Source organism: Triplophysa rosa, linkage group LG7 (genome assembly GCF_024868665.1).
Source record: "Triplophysa rosa linkage group LG7, Trosa_1v2, whole genome shotgun sequence".
Classification (NCBI taxonomy): domain Eukaryota; kingdom Metazoa; phylum Chordata; class Actinopteri; order Cypriniformes; family Nemacheilidae; genus Triplophysa; species Triplophysa rosa.
In genome coordinates, this window is record NC_079896.1 from 25,040,584 (window position 1) to 25,064,529 (window position 23,946).

Here is a 23,946-nt window from a genome sequence, read left to right on the forward strand (position 1 = left end):
TTTGTCCGGTTCATTTTCAAAGGGAAACATGCAGTAAACGGCAAAACTTAGGCCGCTTCGTTGGCGGAGCGGTGCGCAAACGGTGCTCGTGCATCCAAAATCCCACAACTTCCACAGGCACGGCTCGTTGCAGCATGTGCAGCTGAAGATAAAAATACTTTTTCTTTTTGTGACCGGCAGTCACATCGACTTAAAGGCGGCTGCCGCAAGGCAATTCCAGCGCTCGTGTGAATCCAACATTATAAAGTCAGGCGAGTCTGTGCAAGCTGAGCGTCTACTTTAAACAGCTTCTACTTTTGCTAGTTTCCGCCCAATGCAGTTCTCATTTGCCCATCCTGCGCCGTGTTGTTTACATAGCAAATGCATTTGCGCTCATTTTTTGGTCTAAAAAAGAGGTGTGCTCAGGCGCATTGTTGGTGCGTTGCTATTTTGAGGAACTGAAAATAGACTGCTCCATAGACCAACTCAAACCTGTTCTAAAGTCTAAAGTCAATGGCGCAATTTTTTTTGTTATTTAAAGAGCGCGTTAATAGAAAATGCGCCTCTGGGTGCGTCCACTTTGTTTGTGTGCTGCTGCTCTGTCTAATAAGCAATGTAAAAGATTATTATTGTGTACATAAAGATAAAAATTCGTCTTGTCATGTAGATGATCTGCTCGCGTGCTTTAACCTCACGCACGAGCAGATGTGTTTCCAGTCTTTGCTCTTACAAATTCCGCCATGTAAATAGCTATGGCGCGAGCGCAAATGGCTCTTAAAGGATATGAGAGATGAGACTCTGATTGGTTTACTGCATGTTTGGCCCAAAAACAACCAATACTCATTAAGAGAATCGGGACAACCTGTTTAGAGCCCGGGCGCGCCGACCGTTTTCCCGTCGTTAAATTAGCAAAAGTGGATTCGGACACGCCCTGAGTGTGCACCTGCGCTGTGCGCTTTTAACCATGCGCTTAGATCGTTAAAATAGGGCCCATTGTATCAATTCATTCTTTGGCAGGCACCTTTAGCAGTGTAAAGAAGTCAGAATGCATGACATAGCATGTTACCTCCGCTTTAACAAAACTGAAAGAGTGCTTTCAGGTCATAAAATATTGGATGACTAGTAATTTGCTTCTGCTAAATTCTATAATATTCTGAGATATTACTTATCAGACCAAATACCTGTAAACGGAATATTACAGATTACAACTTGCAAATAGAAGAATGCACTGTTACCTCGGAAAATATAGTTAAAGACCTTGGCATTACCTTGGACAGCAACCTGTCTTTTGAAAACATGGAACAAACGTTACAAAAACAGCCTTCTTCCATCTTAGAAACATTTCCAAACTGCGGAATATTCTGTGTAATTCTGATGCAGAAAAACTAGTTCATGCATTTATGACTTCAAGACTTTATTATTGTCAGGGCTTGACATTAAGCATCGTCATGTGGTTGTCCTTTGGACAAGTAAATTTGTCATTCACTTGTCCGAGTACAAAAAAAAGTATATTTCATTTGATTTCTCAATATAATTGTTTTGGATTTAGATTGGTCAAGTTTGCTTCTAAGCATGTTAACTAGTGTCCGCTTTGGCCGCCTGAATTTGGTTATAGGCCTACTCTCCGTGACTGCTATAAAACAAAGGCAAGCAGTAATTATTATGCTAAGGCTGCAAGTTAACTTTTTTTGCATATAGCAAACTGTGCTACAGAGGTTTAAAGTTTGGTAGCACAGGCCAAACAGTAGGAGCACAAGTAAATCGTCTGTTGTCATCATTAAAAAAAAAGTGCAAGTGCAGTTCATCATGAATAGACAGGTAACCGACAAAAGACATTGTTACAGATGGATAAATTAGGGCCGTAGTGTTGTCAAAAGTCCCGGTACTTCGGGTCCAAGTCGGTACCTAAAAATAAAAAAGTTGTCGGTACCTAATTTTCATAAGATCAGGTACCACCGCCGTCCCGGGTCAACCAGGTACTGATGCTCTGTCTGACAGGTTGTCAGTCGGAAACTTTTTATAGACGCAATAAGACGTGATGAGCGGATAAGCGCGGCTCCGATCCACAAGAGATGCGCGCAGAAATACTTCAGATTAAAGTCATATCACGAAGAAAACGAACAGAGTTTTGTGGTGAAACGAGGAAACATCCGAATTTAAGTAACAATTCAAGCGGTAAGTTTCAATTCTGTTCTCGTTTGCATTATGAATGTTGTAGCATATGTTAAATTAAAGGTTACATCAAATGAAACGTCTGTTTGCGTGTTAATTTGTTAGCGCCAGTGCTAATCCAGTCAGGTGTCCTTATTAACCATTTAATGCTTTTATAACTGTAATGGGGTCAAATAAATGGGAGGACAGGATGAAGTTTACAGTACCTATTTTATATAGGCCTATCTGAAATCTATGTGCTAGAAAACTATCATACTAACTGTATGACTAGCAATGTGTATGTCTTGGATAGATACTGTAACTCTATTAGGTTTAAAAAGCCACAATTAAACTAAAGGAAAATATATCTGTTGCATTTATTATGTTAATATACAGTTACCTTAATGTAAGTAATCTTGTGTAAATGCAGTATAAAAACGGAGGTTTGTTTTAATATTGCATATGCATGTTTGTTCAGTCAGTTGACTTACTGAAGTTTATTCTATTTGTCTTCTACAGCAGCAGACTGAGGAGGATGTTCATCAGCATGAAAGACCCCAGTGAGCACACAACAGTTTCAGCAACAATTAACTTATACTTCATGTATACAAAATGGCATTGCTTTCTATACATTTATATTAACAATGAGCTTTATTAATAAAATTGTGTTTCAATTAGCATGTACTTGTGTTTTGCTTTGGTACCGAAATTGGTACCGAGAACCGATGGAATTTCTACTGGTATGGTACCGATACTGACTAATTTCTGGTACCGTGACACACTATAGGGCCATATCATTTTTTTAAAAATGGTCCAACAGTTAGAGGCCATAAATATTTGGACAGAGGCACATTTTTTGTTATTTTAGCTGTGTATCAATATGTTTTCGAGTTACAGTTTTATAATAGATATTGTCTTAAAGTGCACACTCTCAGCTTTATTTAGAGTGTATTCACATCCAGATTAGCTGAAGGATTTAGGAATTACAGCTCTTTAATATGAAGCGCCCCCCTTTTTCAAGGGACCAAAAGTAATTGGACAGTTGAATAAAAAGCTGTTTTATTCACATGTATGGGCTTTTCCTTAAATAATTTCTGTCATAAATGAAGCATGTTAAAGGTCTGGAGTTGATTCTACATGTGGTGTTTGCATTTGGAAGCTGTTGCTGTGAACCCACATCATGGGGTTCAGGGAGATCTCCATGCAAGTGAAACAGACCATAGTTAGATTTTAAAAACACTACACATCCGTCAGAAAGATGCCAGGAACATTAAGAGCGGCCAAATCAACAATTTTGGACATTCTGGGGGGAAAAAAACACACCGCTGAGCTCAGTAACAAAACAATCCTAGGCTGTCCATATGAGATAAAAGTGGTGGATGATGACATTATTCTCTCCATGATAAAGAAAAACATCTTCACAACTTCCAGACAAGTGAAGAATTAATCCGGATGCTTCTGTCTTCTGTTACATCACCAAAAAAACACCAGTGACCCAGTGCCTGAGGACGTCATGCATGGAAATGGAATCACACTGCCTGAACACTATTTTACTGAAGATGTTGTATGCTCATATCATGAGATATTCCAAGCCTTCTCCATATCTTTTATTCTTTTTAGTCTTATGCAGGCTGAAATTAATTTGATCTCTCCAAAAAAAATGCTTTCTAGAGCTTGTTCGGCTATTTCAGAAGTCTAATCTACCCATACTATTCTTGAGGCTTTTGCACCTTGTTGTGAACCCTCTCTATTTTTTCCTTGTATTCTTTTTATTGTTTTGATTGACAAACATTGACATATTTACCTCTTGGAGAGTGTTCTTCACTTGTCTGGACGTTGTGAAGGTGTTTTTCTTCATCATGGAGAGGATAATGTCATCATCCACCACTTTGATCTCATATGGACACCTAGGATTGTTTTGTTACTGAGCTCAGAAGTGTGTTTTTATTACCCCCAGAATGTCCCAAATTGTTGATTTGGCCGCTCTTAATGTTCCTGGCATCTTTCTGACGGATGTGTAGTGTTTTTAAAATCTAACTATGGTCTGTTTCACTTGCATGGAGATCTCCCTGAACCCCATGATGTGGGTTCACAGCAACAGCTTCCAAATGCAAACACCACATGTAGAATCAACTCCAGACCTTTAACGTGCTTCATTTATGACGAAATTATTTAAGGAAAAGCCCATACATGTGAATAAAACAGCTTTTTATTCAACTGTCCTATTACTTTTGGTCCCTTGAAAAAGGGGGGCGCTTCATATTAAAGAGCTGTAATTCCTAAATCCTTCAGATAATCTGGATGTGAATACACTCTAAATAAAGCCGAGAGTGTGCACTTTAAGACAATATCTATTATAAAACTGTAAGTCGAAAACATATTGATACACAGCTAAAATAACAAAAAATGTGCCTCTGTCCAAATATTTATGGCCCTAACTGTAAATTTGTTTTAATTTTTCTAAGTTCTGTGTTTTTCATTTTTTACTATACTGTACAATAGTGGTATATTTGTCCACATAAATTACTGTAGTATACTATAGTAAACTTGCAGTAACATTCTAAGATACAATAGTTTAACTATAGTATAGTGTTTATCAATTTACTACAAGGGCACTACAATTTTCAATACCAAATACTATAGTACACTACACTACACTGGCAGTGTTCAGTTTAACAGGATTTATTTTGACGGGTCTTCGGGAAGACGCTTGAGTTTTTGTCGATAGCTTCACTCAAACAGTAAAACGCTCGGAATAAAAACTCTCAGAGCGTCTCTTGAGATGAAGTTCATGTGTTCACATCCTCATACAGTGCAGACGCAGATGAATCCCCGACCATCACTCGTGTTGTATGTTAAACTGTGCACATAATTCACTCAGACACGCAGAACAGCCAGATGACATTTAAATAACAGGATTCATGGACTTGGTGCGGTGCGGTGCGCATTGATTATTGTCACACACAAACAAGCACATCCACGCAGCTCTGTCTAATGCACATATTCTTATTATTCTACATATATGTCGCACTGTTGTTATTTTTTTTCAAGTTACTTGTCCAGTTGGGCAAGTAAAATTCTCTCTCACTTGCCCATACAAAACATTCACTTGTCCCGGACAAGCGTTAACGTCGAGCTCTGATTGTAATGCATTACTTTGTGGTTGTCCTGCTTTGTCATTAAACAAAGTACAGCTAGTTCAAAATGCACCTGCTAGAGTTCTTACAAGGTCTAGAAAATTTGACCACATAACACCAATTCTATCATCCCTACACCGGCTACCGATTAAGTACCGTATATACTATAAAGTACTTCTAATCACTTACTGTATAAAACATAGAAACGGTTTAGCTCCCGCTTATCTAACAGAGCTTCTATCACGCTACAACCCATCACGCTCTCTACGATCACAAAACTCCGGACTTCTGATAGTTCCAAAGGGGGTAGAGCTTTCTCATATGTATCAATAATGGGTTAAAATATCTAAATTTGCCCCATCACTTTTGGAGTAGTGGTGCCACCTCTGCTTGTGACTAATCCTAAAACCTTATTTTTTGCTTGGTGCCAGGAGTATAAACCACAGCTGAAGCAGATGCTAAGAAAACAAAAAAGTTAAACGCACACAACAAAAAAACAAACCTAGCACAGCACCTCAAACCAAGCATGGTCAAAGATGTTTCTCAGATGGATCTCGCTATGTTCTCGGTGACGCTGCCTCCACTCTGATCCACGATCACAGGAACATATCATCCCATAATGGAAAGCATATAAAGACCGATCTTTTGAGGAAGGGGTTCAGGATAACCCCGCTAGAAGAAAGACCATTTTTGCATGATTACTGTCTCAAACAACCTTAAGTTTGTACTGAAAAAACTGAAGATGTTTCCAACTGAATAATAACACAAGCTACTTTCAATGTTGATATAATCCTAAATATAGGATTTATATCATCCTAAGGAGGTCTGGTAAAAGCCTTATTATATTCTTCCCGGCAACTTTCAACGCCACCTGATCAACAAAACAAAAAATAATTTTTAGTAAGCATTCATCCTGAACAGAACTGTGCTATAATACATTTACAGGTTTAATTAGATCAAGCACTAAAGTAGTGGACACTGAATACATTAACGTTTGAAGAGGATCGAGTGAGATATCATAAAGATGGGTAAAAGACAGAAAAAAAGAAAGAGTAAAAAAAATCAAACCTTCAAGCAATCCTTCACACAGGTCCCTTCATTGACGGCTCCAAAACCGCCTTTATCCACCATTCTGTCAATCTCAAACTGTCGGCCATTGATTTCAACTAAAAGAGAAGTGCAGCAGACATGAATCACCAAACAATTCACTCAACACAATTTAATATTTATCAAATATATTATTGTTCTTAAAAAACAAATGTAACCTGAATTTTGTTGCTGAATATGTTATTACATACACACATACATATTACAGAAACAGAATGTTTACATTGCTAAGGGTGTGCAGTGATACACAGTGAATGAAACCACTATTGACCAATCAGAATCAAGGACTCAGACTATATCGGTTTTATAAATTCTGTTATGTTGAAATTATGGAAGTAAACTCACTTTCAGTTGTCACATTGGGATCCTCATCATCATCCAACCTCTCATGACTGACTGAAATTAAAGGTAGAGGTGGGATTTGAACCTCCCCGTCATCACTGCCGTCAGATCCAGCATCGTCTGGATACTGAATGACATCATCGCTCCCAGAGTAGATGGGAGTCTGGAGGCCGTCTGCAGGATCTTTGTCCTGAAATAAACAGTAATGCAAGTCTTGTCTAAATACATGATATTGACTTGCCAACTTCAGAATTTGAGAAAAAACCAACAACAAAAAACAAAAAAGCTGAAACAAAAAAAGATTTAAAAAACCACACTTGCACAGTACCTTAAACCACGCATGGTCAAGGATCTTTTCCAGATGGATCCGCTCATCTGGATTCAACTGCATACAGGCTTGAATCAAATCGCAGCATTCTGTGCAAAAAAAGAATGTAAACTGTGAATTTATTTGAATGTTGCTTTGCACCTGCTGTAATCGATTGTGTTTTTCAAAAGTTCTGGAAAACAGAAGATCTCACCTTCAGTCAAGCCGTCTTTGCTCCATGTCTTCTCATTGATCTGGTGCAGGTCAGTGGTGCTGGGATAATGCCCGCACACCATGGAAAGCAACATAAAACCCATTGAGTATACCGCCGACGGCTTGCCATAATACCAGTCCGTTTTGAGGTATTCAGGGCAAACGTCCTCTGTGCCTGAAGAAAAGCATGCAAAAATGTGACGTCTCAAAACTGAACAGAGGCACTATCTGAAAATATCATCTTAGTATTTATGTGTAAGCGTTTATAAAGGACAGTGATAAAACATACCTTGAAACTCCTTGTAAGTAGATGTTTTATATATACGGCCGGCCCCAAAGTCGATCAATTTGACCTCCATCGTGTTGGGGTTAATCAGGAAGTTATTGAGTTTTAAGTCTCTATGGTAAACCCCCCGTTTGAAGCAGATTTCAGAGGCTTCGATCGCTTGCCGCAAGATAACCTTCGCCATGTTCTCAGTGATGCCTCCATGGCGATCCACGAAACTCAACACGTCCTCGCAGGGAGAAGGGCTCTCTAGGATTATGTAAATGTAACCATAATTGTCCATCCAGTCCAGAAGCTTGACGATCACAGGAACATTTTCTCCCGTGGTGGCAAGCATATGAAGTCCAATCTCTAGAGGGACGAGTTCAGGATAACCCGGCTAGAAGAAAGACCATTTTTAGCATGATTACACCATTAACAAACAAGGATTTAGCTCAGTCTCGAACAAACTTCGGTTTGTGTACTTCAAAAACTATGAAGATGTTTCCAATTGAATAACAACACAAGCTACTTACAATCTTGATATAACTCTGGATTACATCCTCTGTCTTCTCAACGATTTTAAGTGCCACCTGATCAACAAAATTAACAATGGATTTGTGTGAGCATTCATCCAGAACAGAACTGTGCTATAATACATTTACAACATTAAAGAGCATGTTTGATCAGGTTTCAATAGATCAAAAAAAAGAGAGTAAAAAAAATCAAACCTTCAAGTCATCATGCACACGGGTCGCTTCACAGACGACTCCATAACTGCCAGCACCTAGCTCTCTGCCGATCTTATACCAGCAGCCATTGATTTTAACAGTCACTGTCAAACAGACACAACGGACACGAACATAAGCAATACTTAACACAATTGAACAATATTTGTTTAACATGGAAAATATATTGTTGCTATAACCTGAATATTGTTGCTCACACATCACATACACACATGCATATTACAGAAACAGAATGTGTATATTGCACTTAATCGTTGTGTGAATAAAACAGCTATTGACCAATCAGAATCAATGACTCAGACTATATCGGTTTTATAAATTGAGTTACGTTGGAATTAGGGAAGTAAACTCACCTTCTTTTGTCTCATTGGGATCCTCATCATCCTCCAGCTTCTCGTGACTGAGTAAAATTAAAGGCGGGATTTGATCCCCTCCGTCATCAATCAAGTCAAACCCAGGATCATCATCGCTCCCGGAGTGCACGGGAGTCTGGAGGCCGTCTGCAGGATCTTCCGCCTGAAATAAACATTAATATAAGTGGTGTACTGTCTGATATGATATTGACACATATTGACTTGCTAACTTCCAGATTTTAGAATAAACCAACGACTAAAACAAATGCAGAAATTGCTGCATATTAAAAACCCTTTTCAATAACTGTAGCCTCTATAGTGGACTTGTATTTTACCTAGTGCATGTGGCTCGTGCTCTGAAAACTAAATGGTGACTAATACTAAAGCCCTTTTTTGCTGTGTCAAGGTTTGTAAAGGACAGAGTGAGATGAGCACACAACAGAAGGAAAACTATTTGCTGAGTAATTACTGTAAGTAAAAAAATCTAACCTTCAAGTCATCCTGCACAGTGGTCCCTGCAAATCCGGCGGCTAGAAGAGTGACTTTACCCAGGGGCGGATTGGGAATTAAAATCGGCCCTGGCATTCTTGACCAACACTGGTTTCTGTTCGCGTTTCTAATCCATCCGTCTTTCCGTACTTGCGTGTGGGCCCATCGCCAACAGCACCGGTTCTCATGGCCAAAAAACAGACCGGCCCATCGGGAATCTTTCAGGTCCTCCCAATTAGCCAATCCGGGCTTGGCTCCACCAAACATTTCATCCATCTCATACGTGCCGAAGTTGACCCCTATCAATAGATAAATGAAGTTGACATAAAACACCAAGCATTAGCAACACTCAATCCAAAACTATTTTAACAATATTTGTCCTTATTAAAGTTACAAATGACCAACATTGTGTTGGTGTATGTTGTGTTCTGTCGGTAAAACTAACCTAGACCGAACATACTGGGATTCTCATAATACTCCAGCTGGATGTCCAAATCCCTTTCTCCAGCGACTGGATTGTGAACGGCATCGCTGTTCGGCTCCAAATCAAACCACAGGGGGAAATGTGGGTCAGAAAAAGTGGTGAACATCTGATATTTCTGGAACTCTGGACTGACATCCTGTCCTAAAATGTCATCTGTAGAGGGGAACAACATCAAACACAAGATCATAAACATGTAATAACGAACATCTACATTAATAATTGATTCGATTGATTGCAGGATATTGTAAAGTGTCTCGAGATATGATATCTACAGTACACATTTTACTCAGATTCTCAACAAATTCATCTGTTAATTCATTTAAAGTTCCAGTCAGTAAAATCTAGCGGCAAGGTTGCGAATTGCACCTCTCACTCCACGAAACACTACAACAGATGACAGAACATGGCGAATAATATGCAAGGGGACCCGCGGTGTATGTAGATAGAAATAGCTCATTGTAAACTAATAAAATCTTAACGCTTCATTGTGTAAGCTCTTTGTACACCTCTGAAGACATGGTTATGTATTTTATATTGCTTTTCTGTCAATAGATCCGCCAACAATTACACACTAGACCTTCAATGTTCAAACGTTGAGGGTCACTTATTGAGTAACATAATTATTTTGGCCTTGTATAGCTTTAGACGAAACGGCAAATACACACATAGGCAAGACTTAATTTAACGTTTAAAAGCATCTCACAGTGAAACCTCAAAAAACGAAAAAGTATTTATAAGCGAGTTGACGCTAAACATTTGAAAGCAAGTTTACAAAAAGTGATGATATGATTTTCTGTCATCCTGACCTGCTAGCCGTCTCCAAAAACCCTTGTTCGCCTCTCCATCGGTTTTACAGCTCACAGGTGAGTGGTCCGTTTTCGCGGTCGAAGATGCGGTTGTACTTTGTTTGTACACACCGCTCCGATCATCAACGCTGTCATGTTGAACGAATTTGTCGGATTTTTGACCCATCTTCACTCTCAGTCAACAGCAGTAAGTCAGCCGTAAAGCAAACAAATAGCAGAATGAACCAAACGAGCGGTTTCAGCCGCTATTTATAGCCTTAGATCGAACGCTCAGATATCACTGTTACGTCATGAAACGAGGTTTTATAGTATCCAACCGTAACATACTTCGTCCGCTATGTTGGACCTGGACTTGAAATAAAAGTCTGTTTTTATACTGCATTTACACAAGATTACTTACATTAAGGTAACTGTATATATTCAAATAAATAAATGCAACAGATATATTTTCTTTATCTTAAATTAGGCTTTTTAAACCTATAGAGTTATCTATCCAAGAAATTAATTTTTTTCTGACTAAGTGATATTATTGCATCTATTGTTTTCTAGCACATAGATTTCGGATAGCCTATATAAAATAAGTACACCCCATCATGTCCTCGCATTTATTTTACCACATTACAGTTATAAAAAGCATTAAATGGCTTATAAGGACACTTGACTTGATTAACATTGGCGCTAACAAATTAACACGCAACCCAGTGTTTCTCAACGGTACCGCCCCCCAGTGGGCGTTCAGAGAACGTCGGGGAGGCGATGGAAGCAAGATCTTTGAAAGGGCGGCGTTCGCAAGTTTGCACCAAATATCCAGGCAAGACAAGTTTAAACATTTACCTGCTAAAGATTACGATCTGCATCAGGAGCAGCAAGGGCGCAAACTGTGGTTTTAATCTAGCCGTGAATTATTTTGACCACACACACCACGTGATCACTGCGCGTTGAGCACACAGTGCTGGTGACTTGCACCCAAAATCCTGCCTTTTCACCCCGGACACAAGTTTTCGCGGCAGCCGCGTCGGCTTTAACCGAATATTTAAGAACATATCAATAAATTTGTATTCTCCCCGAGATGCGAGCACCACATTGACTGTACAATACATTTGGACCGCAACAGGATAAAGGGACCGCTGAGGCTTCGCCACATCGCGTGTGAAAAAACACTTCAAACAGTCCACTTAAAGTGACAGTTGAGTTTGCATGAAATACTTATTTGTAAGCCTTGGAAAATATTTTCAATAAATTATATTCAGTTCCACTCTAATGAGTCATGAGACAGCATTTAAAATGAATTATATTTAACTCTATTTGTGATGTAGAAATGTTTATTCACAAACTCTAATATATTGTAATCATCTTTGGGTAGGATATTAATTCTCTACTTATCTAATCATCATCATCATATCTGGGCCCAAAATGTACACTGCTTGGACTGTTTCAAGATAATAAAAAATAAATACATCCAATAATTTCTACATTGTAATAAGTGTTTATTCTTGTAAGGAGATTGTATTGTTTTCATTTGCCTAATTATGAACAAAAAGTATTAATGACAAACCTTGCATTATACCTCTGATGGAAGCACACACTGGCACACACATTTAGGCCTATAAACTTACACACAATTACACAGTGAAGCGAATATAAGCATCTTTTTAGGTTTTATTATGCATTTAGGTGAGTATTGAAGTTGAAGTTAAAACATTCTACTTCACATCGTTCTTGCTGCTAGAGAAAGTATGGTAATAGTCCAACTGGCCAATCAAATCTGTTATTTGACTTTCAGTGACATGCTTTTTATTTATTTCTATTAGTATTTCACGAGACAAACAAATATACATTTATTGAGATTACCGATGATCCCAATTCAGTGTCATGCATTTAAATTATATTATAATAACAAATAATGTACTATTATTGTTATTATTATTATGAAGACATTTAGCCCGTTATTTTTGTGGGGGGACCTGGAGAATGGATAGGGGGGCGCTGGCCCAAAAAAGGTTGAGAACCACTGTATTAACCTTTAACTGATCATATGATACAACATTCATAATGCAATTTTATCTCGTTCGAATAAATCCGGATGTTTCCTCCTTTCACCATTGAAATGCACCTTTGGGCATTGAATTCAGCGACTGCAATGCTCGAGACAAACACTGAATCATTGATGTCGTCTGCAGCTGATCTTGGTATTTACTCTTTCATAACTGCACACTTTTTTAATGTTATTGGTGTGCTATGCAAGTACAGTGTTGCTTAGCTGTCTGTTAAAGTAGGCAGCTCTTATATCACTACATCTGTTTGTAGCTATAGCATATTCTAGCTAAATGTGTTTGAATTGTCATATAATCTTCTTCTTGTTTTATGTTACATACAGACTGTTTGGCCGAAATTGACGTGGTGCTGGACCAAGACGAGTCGTCCTTAAGCTTTTCTCCATCACAACCAAAACGTTCTCCAAAAAGGACCAGAGTACTGAAAAGAGATTCAAATCAAGAGCTCCTGGAATACTTAAAAGCTTCCGATGAACACTTCATAGAGCATGCCAAGGAACTTAATACTGCTATTCTTAATCAAATTGATGAAGCTACGAAATCAATGTGTTGTACTGGAACGCATTGACAGAAGGGAAACAAGCAGTGAACACCTTTTTATCAGTTGCACATTTATTTTGCGTTTAAAGTCTAGTTGAAATCCAAATGGCCCTATTCAGACAACTTCTTCATATATTTTTTTGATGTTTGCTGCTAATCTGTGTTACACATTCAAAGACCCCTAATCATAATCTGACATATAGAAACTATGACCCGCCAAATGACACTAGCTTGGCACACTGGTGAGGAGGTGCCTCCTAAAACCCTATCCCCAATCCTACTCCAATTTCATGTAAGTGAAACCACTGGGTTTTAAAAAGCTTGGCTGTCTAAAGGCTTATTCAGACATTTCCAACAAACTCAATTTCAATGAGAATTTAGAATTTTGGTGTTTGGATCAGTGTGTATTAGCCTTAATACTGTGTGTGAGCAGCTCAAACATCTTACTGTACATGGTTTGCCAACACTTTAATAATGTCACAAACAAAACATTACGTGAGAATGATTGTATGTCTGCGCAGGGTGGAAATTATTCTGGAGAACATAATGGCAGTAAATGAGGGCTGTACCCAGTTTTCCCTGTCTGCACCCACCATGGGACAAAAATATGCTTCTTAGGTGAACAGTTTTCTAGATTTGAACCAACAATGTTTAAATACAAAATAAAATACTGGCGTTAAAGTACTGCTGTGTTAATGTTAAAACATTTAAGTTTTGACTGTTTCCTATTTAGCTTTCAGGCACCGTTGAAGCCTTTTTAGTTGTAATTATATATTTGTCCATTGGGTGGCACTCTAATGATGAGACAACAGGTGTGTATTGGCAGTAGGGAAGCACTCATTGGCTGTGTCCGAAATAGCCCACATACCCTAAAATAGTGCACCAATTGAAGGGAAATCCATTATTAGTGGTGTCCGAATTCATAGTGGACATTATTGAGTGCACTCATTCAATCCCATGATGCATCATAATAACGAGTGTACAACCGATGTACACTCATTGCTAGCAGATAATCTATCGTGATGCTCGCACTGAATGAATTCCCGCGTCTCGGCAGAAGAAGCGATTTCGGTTACAGCCTATATTTTTGAAAACGTTTCCTGGTGACGACACATTATCCCGCCTCCCGCTGTTGATTGGCTCCTTGTGCAAGATGGACAGTAGAGGCCGTAGAAGGATATCTACAACTTTTTTACGACATATTATTTTTGGAGATATTTGCAGTCTGCTGCGTAAAATTGTGTTGTTGTTTTTTTGTTAATGATGAGCCAAGAAATTGTTAACTACAGGTAGGAAATATTAACGACACACGTTTCTATTGTTTCTGACAAACCAAACGCTATTTTGAACAAACACGACAACTACGCCAACGTGTATTATAACTATTATAAACATAATGTTTTTCCTTTGACGATCGTTGATATATTTTTAGGGAAACAAAATAGCTAGCAACGTTAACCAAAATTCTCTAACATTGCCCAAGAGAGAGAGAGTCATCAGGGCATTTTCTACAAAGTACTCAGAAATAGCAAGATATTATGTTTTTTTAAGAAGCCTTACTTAAAACCCATCTAATTAAAGTTATTTGGTCATGATGTGAAAAATGTGACTTGGGGAATCACTTGCCACTAGGTGGCGGTAAATAACTCTGTTTATTATCTAACCGTGGCGCAACATTCATCACAAAACAAACTGTTTGTTTCCTCTAGTAGTTGAATAAACCAGTGATGTTCTATAGAAGGTCTTATATCTTAACAGTTATTTATTTCTTACTCCACATCATTTATTTATCTTGCAAAGGGGACAAACATAAACCATAAACCCATCCACTGGTGCTTGAATCTAAGGCAAAAGACAGTCAAATTATAATTGTATATTGTTTAGCAATTATGTATTTTTGTCATTGTCTGTGCATTGCACATAGAGTGATTCTCTAAAGACTTATGTGGCCAGGTCTGATTTGGATGGATTTTGGTTCTTAAAATTATATTTATTTGTGTTCCGCAGAAGAAAGAAAGATTTGGAATGACACAAAGGTTGAGTAAATGATGAAAGAATAATTTTTGGGTGACATCTCGACAATGTCTATTTTTAAAGTGGCATTGCACTTCCACCGCCCTCTATAATGTCTAATTGCTCCAAATCTTTTTTACATAAAGAATGAAATATCCTATTAACTGATATTGTGTCACGTTGTGCATCTTTTTACAATGAGTGTAAACAGACAAACTGCTTGTCAATGGAAACTTGTCACATCACGCCTGGTTAGAACGTTGTGTAGGGTCCTGGTGTTACTGGATTGTTCTGATTCTCATATTTCCCGTTTCATCTGCATTTAAAACAGTAGATGATGGATGCCTATGAGGTGTGGGGTGTTGGCTCCCTCTCATTTTGGCAGTGACTCCAGGCCATAAGCAGCAGTCCAAATAACGCAGCGCTGAAATGAAAATCAATGCCGGAGGAAACACTGCCACTGTTAGAGGGAGGTATGCAAGGTCACAGGCCCGTATCAGATTTTACACATACAAAATCACAATATTTTTCCAGTAGCGGCACCTGTTATCAAGAAAAGCACATAATGTTTCATGAAGAATATTCCGATACAAAAGTCGTAAGGGGCACAGGCAACATTTAAAGGGTTGTTACTCAACAAAGTATGAATGCCAACTGTGTAATGAATCAATCATCACTTTTGTATATGAACTTTAGCTGATAAAACTAGAAAAAAGGTGCCATTTCAATAGTGCGAAAAGAAACAAGAGGCATTTTGCTTGAATTATAAGATCATAAGGAATTTTATGACAGTATTTTACAGTTAAATATGATATTTTACTCTATTTGTTTTTGGCAAAACTGTTAAAAAATCACTGCCTTAATTTTTTGAGTATCAATGAGTTCCTGTAACTTATAAAAAATTGAAATTGCTTAACTTATTTTGTTAGTTAGTGTAATGTGATGTCGCCATGACTCATTGATCACATCATTTATACAGTTAAAGTGATAGTTAAAAGTAGTTTTTTTACATTTTACATTATTTTTCAAGCAGTTTCGTGTTGTATAGTAGACTGAAACTATTTAAGCTAACAGCTCTTACTCCATGCAGTTACCACTACACCACATTAAGTTTGGAATTTTTAAGATTTATCTCCATAATATGTATCATTTTAGATACCGATCCGCTAGTGGTACATCACACAGTTACCGGGGATGAAGGCATATATTGGCAGTGGGTGAATAACAGTCTGTATCCCAGATCTGAACTAACATCTCCCTGCTGACTTGTGTTCAGTTTGTCAGGCTCATGTAGTTTATTAGACAAGAGTGGGAGGGAGACAGAAGCACAGATGGCTAAAAATGTGATAGATTTGAGCTGCATGGCAGAGCCCGTCTTCAGTGTCCAGGGTCAACCATCACTCGGCTTCTCTCCGTCCCCCATCTCCTCTTCATCATGTACAGATAGCAAAGCTAACACTTGGTACAGATACCTGAAGGATGTATCTTCCTTGCTTCCTCCCATTGTCCGTCTATCCATCTCCTGATTTTCTCATCCTCGTCATCACTTCCACATTCCATCACTTTCTTTCCCTCGATCTCCCTCCTCTGTTCCTTCTATTCTTTCCCATCTGTTTTATCAGCAGCAACGTCATGCTTTGGGCTGTGCATGATTTTTCAGGTGAAATGAAACTTTTGCTATGATCAATTTGACTGGAGCTGCCAGTTCTTGTTGAATGGACATCCTGCGGAGGCAGATTTGCTCGAAAGAATGTACGTGTGCTCAGTTCCTATACAGATGTATAAATTATAACGTGTGTTTAAAACGGGTTCTGAAAGCATTTATAACGCGTATTATATTAACCATTCACAGAAAGTGTTACCAACGTGTCTCTTTTAGTGAAAATCTATTCTGCTGTAAATGCCGGCGTGTGCTGTTGTTGTGGGGGATGTGCAGTAAGTAATGTGATGCTGATGGTGGAGATGCACAGGAAACAGCATCAAACACACATACATTCAGCACGTCCCACACACTGTACCCGATGCCTAGGCGCTGTGGACCGACAGACATATAGGAAAAGATGAACATGCTCATTTAATAACCTTAAAGACGGTAGCACAGGTGAGGATGTCAGGTGACCAACACTTTCGATCCCATAAGCCTTGTGTTGTGTCAGACACTATCCAGTAACATTTTAAACATTGGTGCATTAACGAATGTTAACAGTGACGATGTTTAATTTTAATAATGTATGAGTAAATGCTGAAATAAACATGAACTAAGATTAATAAATGTTTTACAAGAATTGTTCATGTAAGCTAATGCATTAACTAATTGTTAACAAATACAACTATATATAGTAAAATGTTGTTACCCACTATTCTTACAGTGTATTTGAAAAGTTATTCATACATAATTGCGTAATTAGTTGTGAATTGGGTTTTTATGAATTACTTGCTCAGAAAGTCAACTTTCACAGCAGTTAATGTCTGTGTGATGTCAGAAATGTATTATTTTGGGAGGAGCTTATTACAATATTACAATATTACAAAATTAGTCATGATTGAAATATATAAAAAAAACATTTTGTAACAGTATCTTGCAAGAAATATGTTCAGAAATACAGTATATAGCGAAGTAGCAGGATTTTTATGCACCGTTACCAGTAGCTGGCGCTGTCACCAAACTGCTGAATTCAGGGCAGTGCTATGATATGTAGCCATGTGTAATTTGCTTATCGTTATCATAAAATTGTAAATTAAGTGTTACGAAGAACACATTTTTGTAGCAAAAAGGTTTTCAAAATCCTAATGAAATCTGTTTGCTAGAATAGGTTTGTTTTGACTGTTTGGTTTAAAGGCTGTAAGCTGAAACATACATGAAGTCTTTTTGGAGGTAGAAGGTGCAGAATAACAATTTTAAGGATAATTGTCAAAAATAAGTGATCTGTCTGGCTTTATTAGCTATCACTCATACATGATCAATATCATGCATTTGTAGACAGACTCCACAAACCTTTCAAATGTCTAAATTCAAACTAATCACAGACAGTGTTGGGTAAGTTACTCTGAAAAAGTAATCAATTACTAGTTACTAATTACGTCAATAGTGTAATTAGATTACTGTACAAATTACTTTCTCCAAAAAGTATTTAATTACTTACTACTCATTACTTTCTATGTCCTACATCAACCTTGGTTAGAATTGATTCAAGGATAGATATGAAACGGCTCTTTTAATTCATTCAAATAAATAATATAAAACTAGATAAAGTAGTATTATTAACAGACTAAAGTATTACAAATGTGAGAATTATACATTAAAGCATTAAGGATTTTTAAGTTAGACTGTCAGTTAGACTGTTGTGATGTCAGTTCCACTATTGCACACACTTATATTACACAAAGTATTTAGTTTAATTACATCAGAAGTAACTGTAATTAAATTACAGAAAAAATAAGAGTAATCCCTTACTTTACTTTTTCAAGGGAAAAGTAATTAAATTACAGTAACTAATTACTTAGTAACTAGTTACACCCAACACTGATCACAGACGGTTGTAACGGTGTGATGTGATCTGCGTTCTTCTTACTGGATTATACAGCTACCCTGTAGGTGCCACGATCGGGCCTCTTTTACTGCGCTTCTGGGTGGAAATGTACTCTGTAGTGAGAAAAGAGAGTGAGATAGAATTGCATTGTTTTTTATTTATGACACGGTTCAGACAGCCATTAGATGCACGTAACGAATGGATTCACTCTGGCCGTGTGTCACAGCACTGGACCTGCAAATTGAGCCGTGATGGTCAAACAGATTAGAAACTGTCACACCTCAGCTGTCAAGCATGTCGTAAATTTTAGGGTAAACTACCAGCTTAACAGTAAACCTCAGCAGGCTGTGTTTTTTCCAACACGATGCAAGTAACCTGACAGTAACCCTACATAGCCGTCAACCTAATCATCGCTGTGATAAACGATGTAGCGTAACGTGATGAGGACCACAGGTTAAGAGCTTACTCAAATAAAATAGCCCCTGTTCCCCTCTGCTCTTCCTCTTTTATTTGTGAAATATGTGTTTTGGCCTTGGTCCAGCATTGGCGCGACAGGATTACGAGCTCATCCACAACTCATCGCCTGTCGTTCTCTGTAACGCCAGAGACAAATTAATGAAGCTGCAAAGACGTCCTTGAATGACACGGTGCTGATTTGCTGTGAGACTTGAACCTAACCGCTCTAAAATAGTCACATTAATGCCATTATTGTTTTGAGAAGGGCTTGAGTTTTGCATGGCAGTTTATTGATGAAATGTGCTGGTGAAGGTTTGATGAATTGGCCCTTTGCTCTGTTCTGGTATCGAGGGACACCGTGGATCTCTCTTGATGTCAATCTGGTGTCACACTGTCATGAAATGGATGACTGGGGCATAAATGTTAAGGACACACACATGGTGACACGACAGGCTTAAATTCAACTGCACATAATGTGAAATTATATTCACACATCGTAGGAAAGACAAAAAAACAATATTTCCCATTCAAAATATTTAATTTTATGTTTTTATGAACTAGGCAAAACAATTCAAATGAAACAAACATTTTCTTTTACAGAAAAACTAAATGGCACGCTTGAGCTTTAACCCGTTTTTAGAACTCCAAACTGGACTGATAACTGTATTTTGTTATTGTCCATAAAAGTGTTTATTAAAAAAAGTAAACAGATTCAGTATTATCGCTATGGAAAAGAAATTCTGTCAGCAGCGTTTAAAGAAAAATAAAAAAGCTGAATATAATCGTCCTGTCAATTATTTGATGTTTTTATATAGGTGAGGGGTGGAGTGAGCCATTGGTTGCAATTCGCAAACTCACCACTAGATACTGCTAAAATTAGACAATGATCCACTTTTAGAAGTTGAAATAACTTGTATAGCCAAGTTGATTGTACTTGTACTTGTACTTTATCTCATTATGGACAAGGAAGTGTAAGTTGTAAGTTTGAGCACTTATTCGTATACTAAACATTCTGTGGTGTACTATTAATGTCTATAGCACAAACTTCAGAGGTATATCTGTGGCAATCTTTATACATTTTTATGTCTTTTTGTTACCCTGCTGCAACCACATACTGTAGTAACATTGTAAAAATACTCAAAACACCTTGCAATTGTTCAGCAAAGCCCTGGCAACCCTCCAAAAGCATTGTGGTTCGGAGTTTGCTCAGGCAAGCAGCACTCACATTTTCTTCAGAAAATGTGAAAAACGTAACGCACGCTGCTATGAGTTTACAAAGTAATTGTGTTTACTCTTCTGTAAATATTTCATGACCGTGTGCACTTGTAACAAAAAGGCTTCAGTGCAGGATGCTGTAAATGAGCTCTTGTGCGGTGAGCATTAGCATTTGTGTGTCAGTCGCACCTGTTTAAATGAGGAAACATTTCTTTTCTGGGTTTAAAAAGGTATCCAACACCTTTTTACATTGCAGTCAACCCAATACCATATTTTTTCATCTTTATATTCACATCGAATTAATGAATTTTATGCGTTTTTTTTTATTTGCATTTGTCACTACTATTTGTTGTTCTTTTTTAAATTAACACCAACAATCAATAAATCTTTGGTGTTGCTGTTAGTCTGTGTTACATTGTAATCTTTGTTTTGTTTTATTTTCATATTGATAATTGTTTTCTCATCCAGATTTGTCTGAGAAGATGCTGCCTCGCTTGCCTCCGCAAACAAAACTCCCCTGATCATTATGTGTGAATTGGCTAGACCACCTCCCCACCCACCCTGCACCAATCCGCCCATGTTTACTGGTATAATGCACGAGGGAACTGTAGAAAACTGTGGTATTTTTTTTCAGTCAGCATGAGTCTGTTGGCTTCTGTCTGCCAGCTTTGAACTTTCCCCTCATCAAGGAGGCGGCCTGAAGCTTCATGTCACCAGGCAGAGATTCAAAAATAAGACTGTAACAGGGTTCAAAAGGGTTGAAGGAAGGAGACAAGGTCGGCGTGGTTGGAACTAAATATTAAATAAATAAATCAACGGTGCGCATATGCGCTCACAATCACCAATAACTTTGTCTCTGCTTTCTCTCTCCGGTCGTTCTGCCGAGTTCTCAGCCACGCTCTCTCTCAACTCCTCGTCCGCTCGAGCTAGCTTTTAACCACCTCCTCACCAATCACTGGAACGAGACACAGGTGTTCACAATGTGTACTTGACCTACTTACACACCGTTCTTCTCCTGCCTCGCCCCTTCCGCGCAGACCTCGCTGAACCACACCCCCTTGCCACATACGCCCGACTCAGGCTGGGGAACCATCCGGCCTGCAGCCTCCTCCAACCCCCTCCTGGAGGGAAAGTCAGCTATGGCCATCTGTGTCCACGACCTGTGGATCACCTTGAAGGGTTGTAAAGCTAGATACCGAAGGGTTGTAAAGCTAGATACCAACGGGTTATCCGCGCGTTGGTATCCTTCATGCGGTGGAGCCATTGGAGGGGCGCGTGGTCCAAACAGAGCGTGAACTCCCACCCCAGGAGATAATAGCGGAGGGTGAGGATGGCCCACCTGATCGCTAAACATTCCTTTTCAATGGTGCTGTACATCATCTCTCTCCTTGAGAACTTGCGACAGATGTACAGCCCCGGCCGCTCCTCATCCTCTACCTCCTGGGACAGGACCTCCCCCAGGCCCCTGTCCGATGCGTCGGTCTGCAACAGAAAGGGAAGAGTAAAGTCAGAAGAGTGCAATAACGGGCCGCCACACAGAGCAGCCTTCACTTGGGTGAAAGCCACGGCTCCGCCCACTGGACGGGATCTGGCGCCTCCTTTTTAGTGAGGTCTGTCAGCGGGCTGGTGAGGTCCGAATAATTAGGTACAAACCTTTTGTAATATCCCGCCAGCTCCAGGAACTGCCTCACCTCCTTTTTGGTCTGGGGTCTCGGCGAGGTCTCAACCGCTGCTGTCTTGTCAATTTGGACAAGTCTTGTCAAAACGTTCGACTAGACCGTCCGTTTGTGGGTGATAGACGCTGGTACTGATTGCTTTAATGCCCAATAACCCGTAAAGTTTGCGGATGGTCCGTGACATGAACGCCGTGCCTTGATCCGTGAGAACCTCTTTAGGGATTCCCACGCAGGAGATTAATCGAAACAGGGCGTCTGCTATGCTTTTAGTGGAAATATTGCGGAGCGCCACTGCCTCCACTATGACTAATGCAAAGCGATGCCCTCATGCAGATCGTTCTAACGACCCGACCAGGTCCATACCAATTCTCTCCAAGGGGACCTGTACGAGAGGAAGAGGGCACAATGGTGCTTTTGGGGTGGCCGGTGGGTTTACCAACTGACATTCAGGACGCACCACCTGCACACGTTCTCATGAATGCCCGGCCAGAAAAATCGTGTCGTTAGATGTTGATTGATTTAATGTTGGATGATTTAATGTTGCTGCCTGTCCTAAATGTCCGGCCATCAGATTACAGTGAGCCGCCTGGAAAAGCATTTCCAGACGGCTCTTTGGCACGACTAACTGGGTTGTATCTTGCTTTGACTGAGTGTCTTGGGTCACTCGATACAACCTGTCCTTTAAAATGGCAAAGTACGGATAGGAGAGCGGACGCGTCAGGTGGAGAAGCAGTCCGTCCATGGTACAGACCTGATCAAACACATGTTTGAGCGACTCATCCTGAGACTGTTCCAGGGGAAAATCATCATACTGAGAGAGATTTCTCCTCTCCACAGCGCTCCGTTCCCCTGAGTCAGATCTCAGTGGTCCCGGCTCAGCTTCTCCCACCTGCGCGACTGCCCCCTTTCGCTGCCCTCGGTTCCGCCAAGAGACATCTGCACATGAATGCCCCAATAAAACAGAAAACATTGGCCAATTCGTCCCCAAAATTAGCGGATGTCGGAGGTTCGGGTTAACGGCCACCTCTACGCTATGTTTTTGGCCCCGGAATTGTATAGCCAGCGACACGAAAGGATATTCCACCACCTCCCCGTGCATGCACTGTACCTTTACCATGCAGCTCGTATCCAATGCCGTGGACTGAATCAGGCGTTGGTGGATTGAGGTTTGGTTACATCCTGAATCCACCAAAGCCTGATACATATCCCCCTTTATACTCACAGGTATTTTGTACAGGCCATCTTGATCGAGGGCAGCCTGTGGGGCGTCCGGGATCCGGATCACTGTGCCGACCTCCATCACGGGACAGCGGTCGATAAAATAACCCGGCTCCCCGCACCGCCAACAGGCCGGCCCAGGCCTAGTGGCAGGAAGCAGGCCAAGAGATTGGTGAGAGGGACGGGAGAGCTGGTGGTCGGTCCGCCGAAGGAGTCTGCGCCTCTGGCCGGCGCCTTCAGAGGTCATCAATGATAAACATAACATCAATGTGTTTGTGGTCTCATCATAATTTTGCCCAGTGATGAATATCAGTAGATTCCAACTCATAGAATCCCGATGTTCTGTGACGTGAGACTGAGGTTTGGTTTCAGTATGTCTCGCTGTGTTATCGAGAGAGACACAGCTACTGTATGTATACAGCACTGGAGGAGATTGCTGCAGGATCCATAATGCACTCATTCATATTGATCTTCTCCTTGAGTCTAAATTGGGCTCTTATGGAGGTATAGATAGAAGGAGGGACAGGGTGAATAACTGAGACACGTGGGTAAAATTGGACCTTTTTCTACATGATTGTGGCAGGTTAATCTTTGAAGTCAGCTGTTTTTGGATTTTATGTCTCAGGTGAAGAATAGCAAACAGTATTGATCTTTGAAGATTGTAGAATAGAGTAGGGTTACCTCGAGTGGGAGCGGTTAAAGATATCTCCGGAACAAGATTTACAGAAGGTTATATAACATTTAATGCTCTCGTACTGTCACAAATAAAACGCTTTATGCACGCTTTTATTCATGTAGATCAGTAAAAATTAGTGAGCTTAATTTCTTTAAGCAGTGTTTTTATTTAGTCCTTTAAACACAA

General features: G+C 39.5%; 1 protein-coding gene across 1 annotated transcript in view; it reads right to left on the reverse strand.

Annotated features, from left to right (window-relative positions):
* Positions 1-5,810: 5,810 nt before the first annotated feature.
* Positions 5,811-23,946, reverse strand: part of LOC130557303 (uncharacterized) — a 62,676-nt gene continuing 44,540 nt past the window's right edge. Inside the window, exons 11-19 of the mRNA XM_057338964.1 lie at positions 8,604-8,766; positions 8,233-8,336; positions 8,038-8,094; positions 7,526-7,901; positions 7,238-7,411; positions 7,045-7,133; positions 6,720-6,906; positions 6,336-6,433; positions 5,811-5,852 (exon numbers count right to left, since the gene is read on the reverse strand). Of these exons, the coding sequence (XP_057194947.1) occupies positions 5,811-5,852; positions 6,336-6,433; positions 6,720-6,906; positions 7,045-7,133; positions 7,238-7,411; positions 7,526-7,901; positions 8,038-8,094; positions 8,233-8,336; positions 8,604-8,766 (1,290 nt within the window). The remainder of the gene's footprint in view (positions 5,853-6,335; positions 6,434-6,719; positions 6,907-7,044; positions 7,134-7,237; positions 7,412-7,525; positions 7,902-8,037; positions 8,095-8,232; positions 8,337-8,603; positions 8,767-23,946) is intronic.